This window comes from Mycteria americana, chromosome Z, assembly GCF_035582795.1.
Source record: "Mycteria americana isolate JAX WOST 10 ecotype Jacksonville Zoo and Gardens chromosome Z, USCA_MyAme_1.0, whole genome shotgun sequence".
NCBI lineage: Eukaryota > Metazoa > Chordata > Aves > Ciconiiformes > Ciconiidae > Mycteria > Mycteria americana.
The window spans coordinates 30,309,179-30,331,610 of NC_134396.1; the positions used below are offsets into that span (position 1 = coordinate 30,309,179).

The 22,432-nt window shown below is 37.8% G+C and overlaps 1 protein-coding gene across 3 annotated transcripts in view; it reads right to left on the minus strand.

Moving 5' to 3' along the window:
• The window catches only part of SLC24A2 (solute carrier family 24 member 2), a 112,449-nt gene that overhangs the window by 20,384 nt on the left and 69,633 nt on the right, over positions 1-22,432 (minus strand). For 2 of the 3 annotated variants that reach the window (XM_075527324.1, XM_075527323.1), the window contains 3 exons: positions 15,412-15,462; positions 9,153-9,248; positions 7,370-7,458 (listed from right to left, as the gene is read on the minus strand). In XM_075527324.1, the coding sequence (XP_075383439.1) occupies positions 7,370-7,458; positions 9,153-9,248; positions 15,412-15,462 (236 nt within the window). The remainder of the gene's footprint in view (positions 1-7,369; positions 7,459-9,152; positions 9,249-15,411; positions 15,463-22,432) is intronic. The other variant, XM_075527325.1, reaches the window with a different exon arrangement.

Below are 22,432 nucleotides of genomic sequence, written 5' to 3' on the forward strand. Positions count from 1 at the left end.
CTTTACACTCTTTATTTATTGTATCCTCATTTTTTCTTGCTTGTGCTTGGTACTGTCTTTTTGTTACATATACATTTGCAGTGCTGAATATTGTATGTATACTCATGCCTAGATGGGATGGATGTGGTACTCTAGCACATATTACTCAATAATGATAACCAAATTAATTCTCTAATAGGAAAATGCTCCCTTTGCATATTCTACCAGGGTTAATGAGGTACATCTTTAAACTACAAATAATATAGTTATGCTTCCCTATTTTCAAGAAATGAGATTAGAAGTGTTGTTTTGCTCTGTGTTCTCTTTTATGTATCTGTAACAAATATTCTTTTTGTTTAAACCAATCTACGTATATTCATAACCCTATTCTTGCTACTTCAATTCTTCTTCTATGTAACTCATTACAAACAATGAAAAAGGTACCAAATGTCTGGACGTTTCATCTTTCACAAATTCTTCATCCAGGAACATCTATCTAACACTTGTCTGTAATCCCGCAGAAGAAATCTCTTACTGGTTTGCTCAAGACTGGTCTGACAACTTTTCCCAGTCTCCCAAGAAAATTTTTACAAACAGAGGAAATGATGGTGTGTTTCACATTATATAAACAATACAAACATATGGTGACATTTCATCAATAACTATTTTGTTTATAAACAACAGCTTATAGCAAACTCCATCTGCCAAAGTCACAATGTAGTCACTGCTTCTAGCAAACATCAGAAAATCATTGTCTCCATGGATGCTTATGCTCATATTATCTTAGGAAAAACAAGTTGCTTTTCTGGCACAACATCAAACTGCATTTTTATGCTTTTTTCCTGACAGTAGGACAAAATGGAAAACAAGTACAATGAACCACCTCAAACTTATCTGAAATACTGAATCTGCCACTATTTACCAACTAGTCTGTATTGTATAACAGCTATAGCATATGAATTATAAATATTACATTCTGAGGAGTATTCTGTTAGCCCAACAAAGCTGAAGAGCTGAGCTACAAATTCTCATGCTTGTACATTTCTTGTGCATTTCAGCTTCTGATACCATTAATCAGTACAGAATTAGCATTAGGACTCAAGAAGAAAGGAAGCTGAAGACAGGAACTATTTGCAGTTCAATTTGTTTATGCTAAAGTATAGATATTGTACCACCTATGAAAAAGCAATTTATTTCTTTGCCTGATAGTGCTGCTAAAGACTGCTGAGCTTTGTCTTCCTTGGAAGTGAAGAGCTCTGTACAACCCAACTTCTCATGACGAGTGAGTCAAGAAAAAATTACGATGTCTCAAAATGTTACCTGTCTTAGAGGTAAGTACTGATTTTCACAATAGAGATTGATTTTTTTCTTTAGAATAGCAAATCACACATTAATTTATTTCACTAGAAAGGCAGAGGACAAAGGCAATTGGAGCCCTACTGTGAACAGCCTCAAGTCTCTGCTTCCTGTTTCTTACCTGTAACTTGAATCGCTCATTTATCTTCTGCTGTCTCTCATTTGGAAAAAAAAATACATGAAAGAAGGTGAGACAGTAAGCTAGTACAGTAGTATGCAATTTCTGAGGGGTAACTAAGACAGAAAACAACGTCTTTCCTCATGAACTCTTGAGTAAAATTCAAGCAGCAAGTAAAATTAAACCCCTGAGCTTTCAGAATGCATTCTGTATATATGGATACTCTTCTTAGGGCAGTTAATTTATATTAATCCTCTCTGCACTGTGAACTCACTGAAAACAGCTACCTTTTGAGTGGAGCCTATGGGAAGGAGCAAGGCTCAGGTAGGTATTTGCTCCTGATTCTGCTATTGCTGCTTGTGTCCTCTTGGGCTCTTGCACAAATACCTGAAAGCACAGCTCCCAGAGCTTATATGCAGTTTTTTATGCCCATGTTACGCCAGCACTCTTCGGGGAATTTGAAAAGAAATACTCAGAATGTAATAGTCAAAACTGCAGTCAGCCCACCAAAAGAAGTAACAGCTATGGTGTGATGGAGATACATCTGAAGAATAAGCCTTTGTCTTCGCGCCATTTTTCACTGTCCTAGTTTTCAAGTAAGTCAAACTGGTATACAGCAGAAAAAAATGTGGAATAAGCAACTGAGTAGCCTTGGGAAAATAAAGATCAATCCCTTTTGATGGCTGCGCCATTCTCATTAAGTTACAGAGAGCTATACCAGCAAACAAGATGCAGGCATTTACTTTAGACTGAGTGTGGTAACTGAAGAAAAGTTTGGGTTTTGGAAAACGTATTTTCAATGGTCAGTCAAACAAATACCAGGGATGCTGGAATATATCATGGCCTTACAAAAAGGCTGCTCTCTCTACCCTCTCTCTACGAAACAGAAATGTTTAATATAGCCCACAATCATAGCCTGAGACAGAGAATGCAACGCTACTCAGATTCACATCATGCTAATTTGATGCAAAGTGAGTACTCCAGGGCAGGGGAGATCTGTCCCCACCAGGGGCTCTGTCCTGAAACGCAGCTCACTGTGCTGCTGCTCTTTGATGGGGAAGGCAAAACATGCTTTACCACACTGTTGCTCAGGTAAGCAGATTAGATCCAACGAAAACAATAAAGCATTTGTGGCATTTTCCTATGACATAGAAGTTGCCTAATATTATGGAAAAGTTATCTCTGACATGGTTGGCATGTAAACATTTTCCAGTGGGGTTTCCATGGAAACAGGTAAAAGTGTGCGCATGTGTAAGTGTGCGTGCGTGTATGTGCGTGTGTGCGTGTGTGTGTGTAGGTGGAAGGAAAAGGTGTTATCTTCAGATTGGAAGCTATTTTTAGGAAAGCCACAGGTTAAAATGACTATGACTGAACACACTTAATCAAATGCTTTTTAAGAAGGTGGAGGGGTGGGGGTGAGACAACTGGACTTCTCAGAAGGATCATTTCTCTGAAGGGCACCCTATAAAACATTTAATGGGATAGTCAGTGTCCTTTTAGACTTCTTTCATTTTCTCATACACGCTCGGTACCAGTCGATGAAGTTTTATATAAGAGTCTTCCCCTTTGTGGCAACCTGCTAAAGGTTAAGAGACAGAATGCCGTAAGTAGAACAAAATCCCCGAGGAAGATGCAATATCCAGCAGGAGGGAAGGCAATTTCTGGCTGCAAATAAAGCAGGAACGTCTTACAGACCGTATGGTGGGAGGAGGTATTGTTCCCTGCTGTGCTGGTTAGGGGCTGGGACAGAGAGCACAGCCGTCTGTCCTTCTCAGCTGAGGATCCCGGTTTTATCAAAGTGTAGGAAGTCTGCTGCTGCTTACAGTGGGAGTGGGATTATATGAGTCTTACTGTCTGGGACAAATGACTGGGTTGCTGGGGGCATTTTCTGGGAAGCCTTTTTGAATTTCTGCAAGCAGCACCAGGACAGAGTTTATCTTGTTGCTCAAGGGCTTGGCCTAGCAAGAGGACAGCTGAGGTTCCCTGGAGGAGAATGGGAGTAAGAAGAATGGAGTCAAGGGACTGGGAAAAAGGGAAAAGCAAGACAGTGGAGTTTGGAAGAGACAAATGAAGAAATTAGAAGGAAAAAAAAGGAAAGGAAATCAAGTGAAATTCACCTAGTTCATGAAACCTTGTGAAAGTCATTAACTGACAGTGTTCCTTGACTCTGTCTTGCATAGTGTTTCAGCCTTGGGCAATTGAAAAAGAATGAAAGGAGGAAAGAATAAGAGTCTGGAAAAAATATAAAGATGACCAAAAAAATCGTAAAGAAACAAGGAGAGGTATAAGGAAAACTAAATCAGGGCATTTGGAGTATTATGCTTTTTTAAAAAGAAGTTCAATTTACAAATATATGAAAATTAAAATACAACATAAGAGCTATTTTTCCCCCTTTTCTTGCAGTCTTAGCCTGAGACCTTCCTTTCACAAGGGTCCTCTGCTCAACATCTTATAAAAAATATTTTTTTTGTAAGTAAGGGGTTTTATAAGTAAGATGGATTTATTTGCATATGCTCTTGTACTAGTGGAACATACAATTTTTAATGTACTTATTTTCAGACAATTCTAACTCCAATACAGAACTTCATATTACTAAAATGCTTGTGTCTAGGGATTTAGACCCAGGCACTATAATCTGCACCAGTGAAAAGTAAGAAAAAACATAAATATGACTATGCTTGTTCTGCAAGAGGGAAAAGCATGAAGACCATAGTGGAACTTGACAATGGAGAAGAAAGAATTAGATTCCTATGCGTACCTTCTGTATCCTCACCGCAAACACGTTTTAGGAATACCTGATGACCTTCTACGTGAGTGCACCCATTTCCCAGCCCACAGTTTTCACGAGAACATTTTTTCCCCCAAAGACATATTTGCAGCTCAGTTCCTCAAGATGGACAGTGCCTCTAGTTTTCTCAGTTCTAAATGATCATCACTGTGACATGGAGGTACTAACGGAAAGTTTTCTTAAGAAATTTTCTAAACAGCGCTTACGGATCACAAAACCATACCTTTGGACATATACAAGTGGAAAATTGGAGAGAAGCAATTTGATACTATATTTCCAAATTCTGATACTACAGCACTTCCTTTTGCATTAGAGTAAGGAAAAATCATCAAAAATTCAAGCTGCCAGATTGAATTCTGCTCATGGAACTGAAGCAAATGATGTTCTCAGTGTAAAATGGAGAATACTTGTTCACAAAAAGATCAAAATTCAAGAGCATTTGTAGGTCAAGACTGAGCTGTAATGAGTTTGTTCTTGTTGCTCAGCTTTAATGAGCGAGTTTTTGAAATAGAAGGAAGAAGGAGAAACTATTGATGAGGACTGGCTGACATACCATCCAGTGCCTTCAGTATTACTTCCCTGGATGGAGCTGCTCTTAGAACTGATGCCATTGTCTTTGAAGATATACTGTTTCCTAGGGGTACATAGTGTCTGCATAAAGTTTGCAAAAGCTAGAAAGAAGGCTTGGGAGGGCAATGACCGATTTACTTTCCTCAAATTCTAATCTTCATCAAATGAAAAGGTCACGTGAATGCTGTGTGTGTGATTCTGTCGTTGCCTACCCTTCTATAAATCAGGAGTAATCCTATTAGTGTCCATGAAGTCAATATACAAAGCAGAAGGAAACTGAATAGCCCAGTGTTAGCTTGAGTGATGCCACAGCTTGGGAAGGTGTATCAGGAAGCTGTGCACAGAAAACTAGGCAATACATTGAGAACGGGTCCCTGTACAAGACAGAGCAGGCAGAGAACCTCAAAGCGAAGTAGGGTCCTAAGTATCACAGAGACCTATTTATTTGTTACATGGATGAGCAGACTATTTTTATTACAACTTTTCAAAAATTCCAATATATGCTTTTAAATTACAAAATAGGCTCCAGCATATCAATAACTGAAGCAGCCTGAGATAGCAGCAGCTGTCAGGTTATCACTGGAAGAAGACAAAATTAGGAAGGCCACTGGGGAGGAACCCAGCATGGGCCATCTCAAAATCTTATGAGGGGATTGCTATTTTTTATTGTGACAGCAGATGCCTAAAATCCTTTCTTTCAGATTGATGGAGCTAAATCTGCAGAATCACTCCTCCATGAGTTACAAACCTCCCTGCTTGCTCTATCTTGTCATTTGGATAAGGATAAATAATGTATCCCACCTCTGATACAGCACAATAGTTTTTCAGAATGTCCTAATACTTGCTGAAATTAACATAAAAGTTCCAAACTCTGCCTCACTGAAAGTTTAAAATGTCTAAAGGGAGATGAGAGGAAGACATTGCTGAGTAATGTACTCTTGCAATAATTTTCGCTCCTTACCCTGCAGTTGCTTGAAATTGAAACCATTGTCTTGAATGATGAGGCTGCTTGACCTTGCAGATTTCTGAACAAGCTTAGAAACTGCTTCATTACAATGCAAAATGATAGCATATGGACATTGCTGTGAGATGTGATTGCTTAAGATTGCTTTTCCTTCATTGTTTTCACTGAACAATCTCAGTGGAAAAAAATCTTACAAAGCAAGACCAGTTTCTTTCTTAAGCTACTGAACTCTATTAGAGTCTATTAGAGTTTTCATACATCTCACAGACTGATTTACATACACCCTAACAGGTTACACCAGGCTATGTCATCCCTTATTGACCTTTGAGAACAGAAGTCTAAAAGCCGGTCTGCTTTGGTTTTGTTTTTTTTTTTTTTTTCTGAAGTTAAAAAATAGTCTAAAGACATATTTCACTGCAGCAATGAGGTCGGACTCTCAGAACAGGATGCAAATGGATCTGAAAATTGATCTGTCCTTACCTTAAAATGTTGAGTGTTGAAGTGTGGTGCTGAGATTTTTTTATTACATAAATTTTACTCACCTCATTTATGTAAGAGTAATGCTTTGTTGGGCTGAAAAGGATCTTTACATGGCATGTCAGTCTGAACAACTTAGGTTAACAGAAAAGGTAATTTAATGTTCTACTATGCTCTCCTTTCCACAGGAGACTTATTATCATTACTGATCATTCAGGATATCAAAAACCACCCATCTCTTTTAGATCCTTGATTCTGATTCTCAATTTATATTCCTAGAGACCAAATTATCTGCAAACAGTGAAGAATTAAAGCTATCTGTCAGTATTTGGTGCACTTGTCTCGTCCCACTCGGTGGGTTGCGAGAGGGGTGAATCTTTTTGATTCCCCGACTGTTTGAGTACCGACAAAAGCCGATCTCTGCTCGGCAGAGCCGCGTGGTCGGCAGAGTCACGATTTAAGAAAGAAGCTAGCTCAACTGTATAGCTATTTCAGTAGCCATTGTGCAAGTTAGACACAGTTATGCAGTTAACTTATTATCTACAAAAGGTATATGTTAAAATAAATACATTCAAGTGTTTACTTCTTTTGCAGATTTTAACCATATGCAATAAGAGTCATAGAAACACTAGTATATTGTATCTCATTCAGCTTAATTTGTTGTTGTCTCAAGATAACAGAAGGCAGGATGGACAAGAAGTTTGTGTACAACTCCTCTTTTATAACTACTTTTAACTATGCCATGAAACAAAACATGACAGGCTACCCTCTTAAGAGAACAGGTTTTGTCAATGTGATGATAATCAGACAAGCAATTTCAATAAGCAATATTTAGGGCTGCGAACATCTTATCTGAAGTAAAAATACATTTCCTAAAAGAATACATTCCAGACTGCCGTCTTACCTTACAGTGAAGCTCAGGAGCACAAGAGAACAGCTTTTATATATGGCAAACCATACATTGTTTTCAGTTGTAAATGAAGATGAAATATATTGTAGACAGTTCATATTACAGCTTCTTGCTATTAAGATGTATACTTTCAGTGAAAAGCACAATCAAGCATGCAGTATTTTTAACAATATAAAAATTAAAAAAAAGAATAAAAAAGACATTAACCTCTTCTTCAACGTTATGGGCAATTCCATTCTGCACCGGTCCTGAATCACTCGGTGGTGTTACTGCAACTTCCACTTTTGCACTTTTTCCTGTGGCATCATCCATAAATAAGAGGGGGGAAACAACAGAACAGAATATTAAGTAACACATCTATTATTGAAACTGCTGTCATATATTCAGTCTGTGTAAATCATCAAATACTGAAGGTGGACCAACATCTGCCTTTAAAAGAGAGACAGAAAAAAGTCTGTCTTCCATTTGACCAGTACACATTTTGAATAAAATTCTTATGAGTAGTGAGCTTGCATTTGAAGAAACTATGCTACTGATACTCATGTCCTAGAAAAATTTACATTCTTTGCAGTATTCAGTGCTCTTTGTTTATGCTAAACTCCCTGAGCCTAATACTTCAGGTAAAAAGTGACATATAGCATTCTTCCCAGACATTAAAGAATGCAACATGTTGCATTTACAGGTGAGGGGATATGTTCAACAAGATACAACTTTTATAACACACTAACCCCTGCAATTAGTAAAGTTACTTCCAAGCTGTAATCATGCTCTTCCTCATGCAAAAATGTAGGAAAAGAGTAAACAGATGATCTAATAACATCCAGTAACAGAGGATGATCTTTAAAACAGAATCCTGTAGTCCTTTTGCTAAACTTTTACAGGCATTAAAGGGATAAAATTGGGCCCTTTGTTTCTGATGCCAAATATATTCAAATTTATTCTTACTTTGACTATCTTGGAATTCTCTAAACAGTAACGATCTCTTTAAATATGTACTAGATAAAAATGTCAATGGCCAAAAATCCCTTGGACAATATAAAGTTATGGGGAATAGTAATATGAAATGTCTAACTCAAGTTCAACATGCCTTATGGTATGCTCTTCTGCACAGAAGTAAATACAGCTGTCTAGATACATTACTGCTATCCTGAGAGTCTTCTAAATTAAAAATCTCAGATCACAGCCACAGCAGAGTGCCAGACTATCTGTAATTATTTCAGTGCATGTGTGTTGTCTCTTAACCCCACAGCCAGCATTATGGTTTATTAACAGACTGTCCCATCTAACTGCTTGATTCTGGAAGCAAATAATATGTAAACATCACACAAGGTCAAAAAAAGTGTCAACTAATAAAATTATTCTGCTTTTATCAGACACATTTGCATCTGGTTTTCTAATGCAGAGAACATGCTCAGGTGAAGTAGAGAAAACAGGACGTAGTACAGATTTTCTTTTAGTATAGGAACTTTTGAACTAAAATATGAATTCTTACCCTTGATGGAAAACCACAGTAAGCTAACTTTGCACAATTAGCACAGATGGGCCTAAATGACTCTCAGCAAGTAGTAGATAGACAAATCAAATCTTAAATGTGAAGGTTGTTTCTTTTTGTGACAAGGATGATACCACATAAAACACATATTCTGCTAGAGCAGCTCAATAAATTCATTAAAATCTCACATGTAAACTGCAAGTAAGTTTTGTCTCTCTATTTCTGTCGCTTCAACACATATCCAAAATCAGCATTGCTTTTTTCTTTCCAAGCCTGCCAGGAGGCTTTCTAAATGCCTTAACTGACTTTCTCTTCTTGCACTTAACTCCTGTCCCATCCATAAGTTTCATAGTCTTTCGTATAGGGAATCAGAATATTTTTACTAAGATAGCATAAATGAAGTAGAAGGAGAAATTAATCCCTAAGGATTTTCAAGCAAAATAAAACACTGAAAAAGGCCCTCAGGAACAAGTGATAAATCCGTATTGCTGCACTCACCATGATTAGCAGCTCCATTCTGCCTTTCACTGTCTTCCACCTGGCACTTCTTTTTGGCGATCTTATGCAGAATTGAGGCCCTTTCCTTGAACTTTCCTAAAAGAAAGCATTGTCATTATTAAAATGTAGCCATTTTGAAAATCAAAGTTTCTTTGCCATAGCTTAGGCTCCATAAATCAGTGCCAATAATCCATTTCCATCCCTCCTCAAACACCAAACACGTTATTAAGCACTATCTGATGTTCTCATATAAACTTTTTTTTCTCTTTAGTAGAAATAAAAATGTAACTTTTTCTTTCTATTCTGAGAACTCAGCAACAAATTGAACAAGAAATTGAAAACAAGAGCTATTATTTTTCTTTGGAAGCAGTCAGTAAAGTTCCACCTATAAAAGTGCTGGTGTAGAATTTCAGCCTAAACAGAAGATGAATACAGATTAATAAAGTTATTATAAACAAACACAAACAGTTTCAGGTCTCAATTAGTAGTACAGTAACACAGAACTTCAGGCGAACCCATATATTGCATCATGGTGACTGTGGTCAACGTTGTCACTTTGCACTCAGCTATGTGCCTGTAACTTCTACAGATACTTCAGCAGGGGAAGAAGAAATCTCCAGAATACATGATTTCCCTACCAGCTTTTCAAAGGTAAATTTTCTTCTCAACCTGCCAGGTGGTTTTTGTCTTCCATAAGGTTAACCATGCAGCTCATCATCTATACTGCCTCCAGCACAATTCATCCTGTCCTAAGAGAGGTCCCAGGTCCTGTCACTCTTTATTGACCACTGAGTCCAAATGACACATTCAAACTAGGCAATGTCAAAGAAGGCAAATATTAAGTGAAATTAATTTAATCCTTCCTCTACATTGCTTGATCTTTCTATGTAAGGACTCTTTGGACAGCTTATTACAGACTATGTTGTGAAGAAAGATGATATATCTGCCTGCCTTTATTGTTATCCTCATTGCTATTGCTCTTTAAGTCTTTTTAAATCTTTTTTAAAAGTATAACTGGTGGCTATAGTACAGTACTTTTCTAATTAAGAACATTATTACCATACAGGGCCTGTGACTGTTTTAATTCTTCATCTCCAGTTAAAAAAATCCATTGAAAACTGTTGGTGTCCCTGCAGCAAAAACAGCACAGGCTTAAGACCGAAAGATATTTCAATGGAATCACATAATTGATTAACAGTGGGAAGTAACAGTGAGAAGTCATGAATGAACTCAGTTAGCTGCATAACAGTCACTGTTTCCAAGCTAAAATAAAAGACACACAAGAACAAATCATTAGTCAAGAAAGAAATCCTCTATTCCCTTCTCACAAATGGAAGCTTCAAACCCCTGTACCAACACTTTTGTATGTGAAGAAGCATATGCACAGTCCACAGAGACTAGCAGCTATCATTTGCTGGGGAGTGGAATTAATTTGTCAAAAGCAAATAACTTGGAAAGTAATAAAAATACCACAAAGATTTAATAACCAGTACTGTCCTTTCAGCAGCCCCTATCTTTTCACAAACACATCATGCTCCAAAAAAATAATTAGCCATTCACAATATATTGCAAAGATTGTCTTTGTTGGAACATGGTACCAAGAGTAAAATTGCCTGTAGAAGAGTATCTAAGTGTAGAACGCAATCATAAATATAGAGTCATCTCATTATTTCAGTGCACAGAGTCAGTGGCAGAGATTTTAGTTAGAAGGGGAAGGAGAAACAAAGAGCTAAAGAAAGAAAAAGAGAGAGAGAGAGAAAGAGAATTGCTTGGGATATCAGATAAGAGAAAGAAAAAAACCGAGGAAAAAATGCAAATAATATTTCCAAATATTTTAAGCTGAAATGCTAAGAGTCAAGTCTGTTCCTAACTTCTTTTGAAACACTAAGGGCATTTAAAAAGTGTTTATCCAGAAGCATGTGTAGGTACTGAAAGGTGCCTGCATAATTTTCATACAACATGTACGTCAGTTTGCTAAAGGACTGCTTTAGGTTTCAGACTCCAACTCAGCTTCATATGTTTGAGAATTTGGCTTGTGATGCCCCAAATACACAAATGCATTTTTTGCAAGCAATGCAAATGATCCAACTGAGACATTTTCTGAAAACTATCTGTGGAACCATCCATGTCTCCACCTACTCCAGAATGGTGTAGGACATTTTAATTTAAGGTTCAATTTAAATTAAAGTTTAATTAAAGTGATACAGACTTCTATAAGGATACTCTAGTCTTTTGTTTGAGATTGTTTGAAATTGTTTAGGTTTTTTTAATAGAGAAACTTGAGCCATTATTGAACTGAAAAGAAAATGTCTCCACAGAGATTCACACTGTTTTAGATCAGCTTAACTGAAGTTGTCTTCAATTTTTTTCACATTTCCAAAAGCCTCCTCCCACCTTTAGGAAGAATGTCTTACATTGACTTTTAGCATTGTAAGTTACACTGCTTCATTCAGGAGACTGTTCCACAGTTATAAGTCACTGTCACATGGAAGTTAACATGGAAATTAACCTCAACATTTGAAATGGAAACTGTATTTTGGTTTATTTTTATTTGTCAGTACATGCATGGTTCAGCTTACATTGTTTTACATCATAACCTTCCATTTGACTCACTCAGTGTAGGTAACAAACAGTGTGAAGAAATGATTAAAAGACATACTATCGACTATCAAAAGCATGAAACTGAGGAAAGCAGTAGTACTAGCCTGCATGAAGACAGTGAGATGTAAAAAGACAGCAGAGCTATGCCTCCTCCCTCCCTTTCCCTGCCATTTTCCTCCCTCAAACCAAATCAAAACTTGTTCAGCAAAGGGGAAGCACAGAGTCACCAGGAGAAAGGACCAGCTCTGGATATTTCTAAGTCATTCAAATTTACAGAAAGCCCCAAGGTTTCCTCTTAGGCACAGATCTTCTCTCATGCCTTTTTTCTCATCTTTAGGTGAGTTTACTGTAATAATCCACAGGAATTTTATGTTACTGTTCTTATTTCTAGGAGAAGGTGGGAGCTTATGTTTCCTCTTTAACAGTCCTATATACTATGGGTTTGACTACCTAAGAGTCATTTTCACGCCATCTGGTACCATGAGAGTTTAGGTCAATGAAAATAATTGATTCCATGGACCCAAAATAGGATAGATTGTTATAGAAAATCCTTAATTAATCTAGATTGGCTGAACTCAGATTTTACAGCTCATTTTAGTTTACAAAGGATGGGGTAGAAGGAACAGGAGACCAAGGCCAGGTGATTAGCAAAGAAGGCAGCTTAAAACTAAATTGGTTTTATTTGAATATATGCAAACAAATCAGTATTGCATAATATAGATATGCCTTGATCTGCATGAGTAACTCCAGCTGGGATCAGTTGGCTGAGATTCTCCTCCTGATCAAGGATATATTACAAAGCCAATCCTTTGACTACAATCTAAATTGCAGACTACAGATTCCCTGGGTCAGAAAAGTCTTTGATTTGATACAAAACTAGTTTATCTTCAGAAATTCACTCGTTTAAAAAATTCAAGACTCTACCATTTGCCAAGTTTTCAGTCTCTTGATCACATACAAATTACTACATCCATGCAGCTATAGCCAAGCTTTCATGAGTCTGAAGATGTCAAATCTGTGGCTGTTGAGCAGTCTGAACTGCACCTACCAGTCCTGCTCGTGGCCAGTTGTGGAACACAACTAGTGGGTCACAACTGATCACTTCCAGAAATCCACCTCATGTGCTTTCTCCTTTAACTTTAAAACACTGCAGAAGCATCAGATGAAAATATATGCAGTTTTGTCATGTTGTAGGCTGTTGGTGGAGGTTCCTTGACAGCACAAGATTACTGTGAGGCAATATACCCTACTCTTCCCATCTGGTAGGGTATATTGTCTCTCCCAGTTGGGCCTGATTAATCTGCAATTAATTTGAAGTCAGTTTCAGACCAAATAGGAGCAAACAAAACAATAGAGATCAGTTTCTAAGACCTGGAGCACAATGGCGCTCTGGCCATTAGGCTATATCTGATTCTGTATTGTGACCTATTACTTTTTGTCTCTGCTTGTTCTGATGTACCAGCAAGAATAGATGTGCCTGTGCTTCTCCACCAGAGGACTGAAAGATTTGTTACCTATCTCCACCCAGGGCTTGAGGACCTGGAGATAAGGATGTACTATATTAGAAAAAAATCCATGGATTTGTAACCGGGTTTACATGTTCCTGTGACTAACTTTCTGTACAAAATGTATAAAAAGATCAGTCGAAAGAGGAAGAGAAAGAGGAAAACGGATAATGCAAATAAGTGTGATGCAGAGTGATAGTGATTATACTTTTGAAAATCCAAACAGGAAGTTCAAAATACAGCAGGCTTGGATCTAAATACAGCTTCTGGGATACACTATTCATTACTTGGTTTGTGAAAGACATGTGAAAACGATCATGACAGTTGTTTCTGAGAAGGTAAACTGTATCATAGACTCTTGTCAGTGTTAATACTCCTAAAGACAGAGAGCTTCCTTTCTTATTTTTGCTACTGGAAGATTTTTGCTGTTGCTACAGTATGGTCCTGGATTATTTATTCATGAGGAGTGCCTTCTGGGATGACATTGAATATTAACTGCATTACTTCAGCACGGGCACAGTATTAGTATAGACATGTATTGTATGTATCATACTTGCATGGGTATTTTCCCACAAATAGCTACATTTAACTGTCAATAGAGTATTTATGACTATCAGAAGGCTACTAATGTAGTGACTACTTTTGAAATGGTAGATTTAATACTTCAGTATAAAAATTAAAAACCTTAACATACCCAGCTCTGAAGCTACAATGAGAAATGACCTTCGCATCTTGATTGTAATGAAGACTGAGATGAGACATACTGCAAAAGCTTTAGCTCTGGTAGCCGTATCTGAATGGCCTGGCTTAACGACTCATTTCAGGTGCTTGAAATGTGTATTTGAACAACATAAATACCACTGTCTGCCCAGCAAAAGCTCCTCTCAGACATCTCTTCTTATATCAGTGCCACCCCTGTGAATCAGATAGCGAATCTGGGCAATGGAGGGCGGTGCGGCAATACTGCCCTATGAGCTCACGCCTGCTACAGAAGAAAACAGCATCTTCCAACATCAGGCACAAAGGTGGAAGGAACTGCCTCCTACGGCCAGCCCCAGAATAGTACAGTTATATTTGAGAATCAACAGCAGATACAGAAAATGGGAAACAGTCAGAAGTTACCACTTTTTTTTTTTCCCCTGGAGAAATGATCATCAGTCAGTCATATAATGAAGGCTTTCTTAAACCTTTTTAACTTCAAGATTAATCTAAAATAGAAAATAACTGTGTTTTTAAAAACAGAGAATTAAGCTATTTGCCTTATATTCCCAATATTAAAAATAAGTAGGAATAGGCAGCTAACTTTTCTACAGGCCTCAAGCTTATCTCCATCCTCAAACATGCCACTAATTACTAAACTGAACATTCGTAAAACCATCTGTCTGGCATTATAATCACAGAGCTGGACAAGAGGCCTTGATCCTACAGACAATCAGGTCTCAGTTCAGGGAAACTTCCAAATTATAGAAATGCTGACTGCACTAGGACTGAAAGCATGTGCTGGAAATTTACTACGCAGTTAGCTGCTTTCCTGAATTAGTATAATAAACTGCAACGCTTTTGAATCAGCAGAAAAATTTCCCGAGATTTCACTGAGCCCTGGTTCAGGCCCTAATTACTTCCTTCTTGTATTGCTAGAATCAGGATTTTAAATTGCATAATTTTTGCATTGCAATTAAGCATACAATTAATACTCCAGGAATAGTCATGCTTAGTTTTTAAAGTTTATTCATCACTTTTGAATAATAGAGTAAACTGAAGTCACTTAATAATTGTTCTCAAACTGATTTAACATCCATAAATTAATTCACCTTCTTGAACGCATTGTAAAAAATGGCATAAAATAAGCATCTACAATCTATGTTATCCTGTGCCGTATAATTTGCAAGTGGGTTTTGCATGTATGTTCTTTAATAAAAGCATTCCATTGTATTTCCTTATCTGAAATAGCAAAACTGAAACGCTGAAAACAAAAATCTGAAAAAAGAGGCACAACTGGTTGCACCGTCAATGAAGACATGCAAAAAGGAGTTATTCAAAAATGGAGAAACTGAAAATAGGACTAAGAAAAATGAAGGAAAAAGTAAACACATAAAAGGCGCTTAAAGGGCTTCAAAAAAAGCTGATACAAACAATTTTAAAATATTTCTTACCTTCTTCAGTCATTGTGTCATAATATTTTAGGTTTCCATATGATCCAAGCTCTACAACATCACAGTAAAAGACACAAAGATAAGGAACCAGCAGACATTCAAGAAATGTACACGTTTTTGCATGTGCTTCATAAACTCGAACAGTGATTACGCAAAAAATTCTGCAGGACAGCCAAAAACGGATTACAGAAATGGCAGTGCCTTCCCCCCCCCTGAAATTTCACAAGTCACTGCCTTTAGATAAGTAACTTGCTAAAGTGAGATGTAGGAGAAGCACTGAAATCTAAAATTCAGCCTTTTCAAGGTGATTGCCAATTTGGTGCCTCTACGTTTGGGAAAACATAATAAACCTTGACAGCAACTAATCAGCAGGAGCTTTGGAAACTAAGCTCTTTTAACATTCCCAGGTCAGACATTCAAATACTTATGCATCCAAACAAAAAATCATAAACAAAAAATCTCAAAACATATAACCTAAGGAACTGTTCATAATGCTGTCCCACACACATTGTTTTGATACCAGTGTTGATGTTGCTTTAGAGGGGTTACTTCATTTAACCACTCTCTTGTCACTTGTGAAATCAGAACAAAGGTTTTTACTCACTTCATCATTTGGTATGAGACCTGAATTAATTAAATCATTAAATAGATCTGAATACCTAGCATTACTATATTCTAGCAGGGCAGAGAAAAGAATGGAATGCAGAGATCTCCAGATCTTTAGGGCTACTATTATTTGTCTGTGTGATACAAACTTGCATGAAATCACCTTTTTTCTCCAGATGTTGCTTTACACTTCATTTCTTAAAGTGCTTTTTTCTTAAAGTTTGGCATATATGTAAATATATATAAAAATACAATAATTAATGTAGGTCTACAAAACAGGACAGAGAAATATTAAGCACAAGGAGGAATTTGTAAATGATTTGTCTGAGGAATTTGTGGATTATTTCACTCATCAATTTTATGTAAAGTTTTACAACTGAGCTTCTGCACATCCAACCTTTGATAGAGTGTAATCATTTAAAAATGGATACTTAACAGTTTGGTAGTGCTGTTTTCTCTGGAAATATTCTCTCTTCATGTTTATGAAACAGTTTAAGCAGTTAAATGTACAAATGTTGTCCAATTATTTTGTTTTTAGCTGATGTACCTCATGATCTTTCAATATTTTTCCACACAGGTGAATTTCAATAGAGGTCTGGCTATTAGTTTTTAACTGTAAAATACTGTGATGATATGCAAATCTGATACTTTGCAAGATCCTTTTTTAAAATCTATTTGCAGATACCTGAATCTTTCAAATGAACATTTCTTACATCATTTCCAGAGACAGAGAAAGCTTTATGCCATGTAACTAAAAAATACAGGATATTATCACTGTTAAATTTTTAAAATAATTATGATTGGATTGTAATGATTTTTTCATAGACATACTTTACCAAAATCAGTTACAAATATTGACATACTCTTGCTTGTACAATGCAGTGTCTTACTTGCACATAAGCATGCCCAACAGAATATGACATTACTCTAAGTCTCTCTTAAAGCAAAGACAGATGTCATTTAAAGACAGAATTTAATATATTGTTTTATAATGATATACAATGCACCTACTGTTTTGTAAAAATGTTCTCAGTGTTGAAACATAATCTTTGTAGCTGCCTTTACACAAAAGAAGCTATTGTCCTACCATCATGATTTTAGTCCTAAAGATTCGAATTCCTTACCTGGGAAGAGCTCCCAATAACTTCAGTATGGACTTCCCCACATACAGCATTTGGGACCACATGTGCTGTTTAACTAGGGCTCAGTTTCCGCTGGCTGTACAGCCACCACCTTTGCTTAAACTTATTCTCACTGATCTCTGCCTTGATGTGTCTGGGGTCTGCTTTGCTGGAACCTGGGGCGAGGCATCCGATGGAGGATGAGGACAGGAGTAGAAAACAGATGCCAAAAGGAGTCCAAGAGTAATCAGAGAAATGGCACTGCGTGCAGGAGACAACACTGCCAGAGAGGGGCTGTACAAACTTGCGGAGAAAAAAGAGTGGGGGTGCAGAAGGACAAAGTTGAGAAGAAGAAGGTTGTACCACAGCAACAAACTTAAGAATTAACAGAATGACAGCATGAGGCCTCTGACTTAATGGATAAAGCAGAAGAGGTTTCAGAGGAAGCCAACAACAATGGTGAATTATGCTAAATTTCCAGAAGAAATAAAAGCGGCAGCAGAAAGGCAGGGCACTTGACATTCAGGCAATCTGGTTTAGATCTATTTGCCCCCCATCTGAAGTGAGAGATACAAGACAAACAGGAAAGAAAAAAGGAGACTCTGACCTTACAGAGACCGAGGAGAAAAGAAACAAGGAGATGCATGAGAGTGCATGATGCTGATTATAATCATGTTCGGGGCACTTCAGCAATTCAACATGCCAAGGATTAAACTAGGTTAATTCTTGCAGTTAGCAAAATTATTTCCAGGAAAACTCTAATCTTGCTGGTGAGATTACGTTCCTCAAAGCTTTTATAGTCCTATACCCAGAGCAGAACATTTTATACAATCACCAGCCCACTGACTGCAATGCACAACGATGATGCCAGAAAACGTCAGCTGCACGTATTCACATGACTTATTTTGTGGATTTGAAGACTCCTTGGGTCAGTGCTGCTGCTGCTCAGCAACACGAAAGGTCTGCCTCTAGACAGTCTGCCTCCAATATATTGTACTGGCTTCTGCTGTAAAATTTGGATTAAATCTGCTCTTTGGTATTTACTTTTGAATTTACCCGTTATAATAAGATTCTGTTCAATATGACTAAGTAAATTCAAACGGAATTGAAGTACTTTTTGAAAAAAATATTGTACTGGAAAAAGCTCTCAGCTTTTAAAATAAACTGATTTTAAATGGAATTGGAAATCTGAAATACTGTGATAAAGGGTACTTGAAAAAATACCCCCAAATCTAACACTATTAAAATTTGATAATTCCAGTTTCATGAACATGCTACGCGGTTCCCACGGGGAGGTCATAGCAGACAGACTGGCTGACAGCCAGTACCTGCATCCCTGCTGGTTGCATGAAACAAAAGAGGATGCAGAGATGTGGCTTAACAGCTGATCCTCGGCAGTGACAGAGTCACTGAATTAATTTGTTCCCTTCTGCATATTTTTACAACAGAGGAGAACAAAGGGTTCCTGGTAATCCTGTCTGACATTCCTGAAGGATTAAACAACGCTTCCCTTATTACCTGCTGTTCTCTACTGTGTATGTAGGTGCCACACCATATCAAAGTAAACAGTAAACAGTGCTACATTATTTGTAATTTCAAATTACATTTGAGACAGCCAGCATGGCTTCACCAAGGGCAAGTCTTGCCTGACCAACCTAGTGGCCTTCTATGGTGGAATGACTACATCAGTGGAGAAGGGAAAAGCTATGGATGTCATCTATCTGGGCTTCTGCAAGGCCTTTGATGTGGTCCCCCACAACATCCTTCTCTCTAAATTGGAAACATATGGATTTGATGGATGGACTGTTCGGTGGATGAGGAATTGGCTGGATGGTGCCATCAAGAGGGTAGTGGTCAACGGTTCAATGTCCAGATGGGGATCAGTGACAAGTGGTGTCCCTCAGGGGTCCATATTGGGACCAGTACTGTTTAATATCTTCATCAATGACATAGTGGGATCAAGTGCACCCTCAGCAAGTTTGCAGATGACACCAAGCTGAGTGGTGCAGTTGACACACCTGAGGGACGGGATGGCATCCAGAGGGACCTGGACAAGCTTGAGAAGTGGGCCTGTGTGAACCTCATGAGGATCAACAAGGCCAAGTGCAAGGTCCTGCATTTGGGTCGGGGCAACCCCCAGTATCAATACAGGCTGGGGGATGAGGGGATTGAGAGCAGCCCTGTGGAGAAGGACTTGGGGGTACTGGTGGATGAAAAGCTGGACATGAGCTGGCAATGTGTGCTCACAGCCCTGAAAGCCAACTGTATCCTGGGCTGCATCAAAAGAAGCATGGCCAGCAGGTCGAGGGAGGTGATTCTGCCCCTCTACCCTGCTCTGGTGAGACCCCACCTGAGTACTGCATCCAGCTCTGGGGACCTCAGCACAGGAAAGACATGGAGCTGTTGGAGCAGGTCCAGAGGAGGGCCACAAAAATGATCAGAGGGACGGAACACCTCTCCTATGAAGAAAGTCTGAGAGAGTTGGGGTTGTTCAGCTTGGAGAAGAGAAGGCTCTGGGGAGACTTTATTGCAGCCTTTCAATACTTAAAGGGGGACTGTAAGAAAGATGGGGACAGACTTTTTAGTAGGGCCTGTTGCAATAGGACGAAGGATAATGCTTTTAAACTAAAAGAGAGTAGATTCAGACTAGATATAGGGAAGACATTTTTTACCATGAGGGTGGTGAAACACTGGAACAGGTTGCCCAGAGAGGTGGTAGATGCCCCATCCCTGGAAACATTCAAGGTCATGTTGGATGGGGCTCTGAGCAACCTGATCTAGTTGAAGATGTCCCTGCTCATTGTAGGGGGCTTGGACTAGATGACCTTCAAAGGTCCCTTCCAGCCCAAACTATTCTATGATTCTATGAAATCATATAACTAATTACTCAGTTTATTTTCAGTGTTCACTCACTAAGTATTGTAAGTACCGTCTGTGGTGAAATACTCATTTCTGCCTTGTAAGTGTAGTGCCCCAGGCTGCCATAGAAGGAAAGCATAGTCAGTATTTCTCTTTGTTCTCCTGCTACAAAGATCTCAGATACAGACTGCAGTTGTCCCTAGTTATGTCAGAAATGAGCCTGGCTCAGAGTTTCTCAAAATACTCATAAGACATACAGCTATTTTAGAGATAGCAATCAGCATTGCTAAAGGTGTGTATCCCTTCATGGAAAATGTGAACTCAGACTCTCAAAACAAACTAATGCATTGTGGCTTTCTTCAACAAGCATAAGATTTTCACTTTGCACAAAAAACATATTTGTATGAAAATTCATGTCACACTTCTCCAAGGTAATTAAACAGCTTCAAAGTTGACATATCTTTTATTGAAAACAAAACTGCTAAAGAGAAATCACTGAAGACAATCCCTGAATTTTTAGTGCAATTCCACCATTGCATTTACTTGACCTTCCCTGTTTGACTTCCACAGTTGTGAAGGCATCAAGGCATAATCCTTTATCAGCATCAGTGGGAGCTTGGCTTAAAAGGAATTGTGAGGCATTCTGGAACAAGCAGATGGAGAACATATACGTTTCCTGAGTTTTCATAGCCATAAATTCAACCTACCAAAAGGTTGAATAAGTAAGACATGAGGGAGAAGTGAATTGAGAGAGTAAGGACTCAAAACTGATAACGAAATTACGAATGAGCATGCAGCCAAGAACTGCAACTTAAAAGCAAGCAAATAATTATTAACAAGATTGTAAACATGAAGCCTGACTGAGTATTGGAGAGAGAAGAGAATTTTTGTGCAAGAGGTTGCACACATAATTCTGAAAGTTAGCAAGTTCCTGACAGTCAATGACATTACTTTGGTAATCCACCCTTCCCCTTTACATCTTTCTGATATGACCTCTGATTTGCACTTACTGTTGTCACCATGCTTAACAGGAACTCCTTTTTTTATTTGCATTTTTTTAAAAGAAGGCTGAGGAGTTAGGCTAAAGGACTTAGAGGAATTCATATTATAACATCAAGGAGGACTAGGTTGTCTTTCCCTAATCTTTTCTTCTAGGTGTCATGGTATTGAGAAAATTCAATTAGATGATCAGAGACTCCTCCATAAACAAAAAAAGGAGGACACTTCAAAAGTCTTGCTAGTTAAGTTGTAGTGGCTATCCAATCTAAATTGGAATCAAAGCTTGATTTGGCTTCATCAATGATGTTAGATTAGGAACAAAGAACTCTCGGTGCTAAAACCTTGTGAAAAATCTATTGGAGATTAACTTTACAGGTGTAAAATGACAGTCCTAACCTCTAGCAGATCTGTAATAAAAGATAATGCCTTTGTACATAGACTATTTGACGCAAAACACAAAAAATCCCACCAACTGAAGGACATCAGGTAGTGTGAATTTTAAAAAGGAAGAATTCTTTTGAAATAATTTTCTTTCAGTGAATCTTATCTTAATTTTGAATCCTACTTTTTATGAACTCCATAAACTTCTTAACTTTCTCATAGAGTACTTATATCCCATCTAGGATAGACTGGGACTGCTGTAGGAGTTTGTATGTATTATCACTGCAGAATGCAGAGGAGAGAAAACAAATGTTGTTTTAAAAAGCAAAAGACTTTTTTCTCCTACTACATCCAGATAATCCAAACTATGCAAGTTATAATTAAATGTTGTAGCCCACATTTTTACTTGTGGACCTTCAAGCTGCCAGTTCCTGCAAAACGGAGGCTTTGCCACTGAACTTGTGCAAAGGAAAATACAGAGGGACTTCTTTTAGATCTGAGTAATACAGTAAATAATAATAGTGCATGCATTTTAGAATTACATCTTTTTGGATTATGCTACTACCATTGCTGCTTTATTAACACTCCTAAGCAAATAAAGAAAATCATATAAATGAAGACTTTCAGGTACTTGACCAGTAGGCAGTACCTTGGGAGTAAATAAATTAGGTAATACTTTGTGCATCTGAGCTCTAAAAACACATGTGCTCACCTTTCATCTTGTCTTTAAATTGCAAGCCTTCTATTCCTGTTCTCTCTCCTCACGTGTCCTTACATTTTTATTTATTGTAGGTGGTTTTGTCCTGATATTAATCTTATTAAAGTTGTCTGTTTTTATTATAATTAGTTTATTGCAATTTTATCAAATTGTGTGTGAATAGAAATACAATTAAACATTTATACAATCATATCCATAGAGTTCTAGGCAGCCCAGGATAGTCACAACGCCCAAAGCAAGATCTGCCTATTACTTTGCTCTTAGTGCAGCATTTAAAATGAAGACTGAAAACCCATTGTTCTTACAGTCCATGCTGTCTAGCAAATCTTCTTGCCCT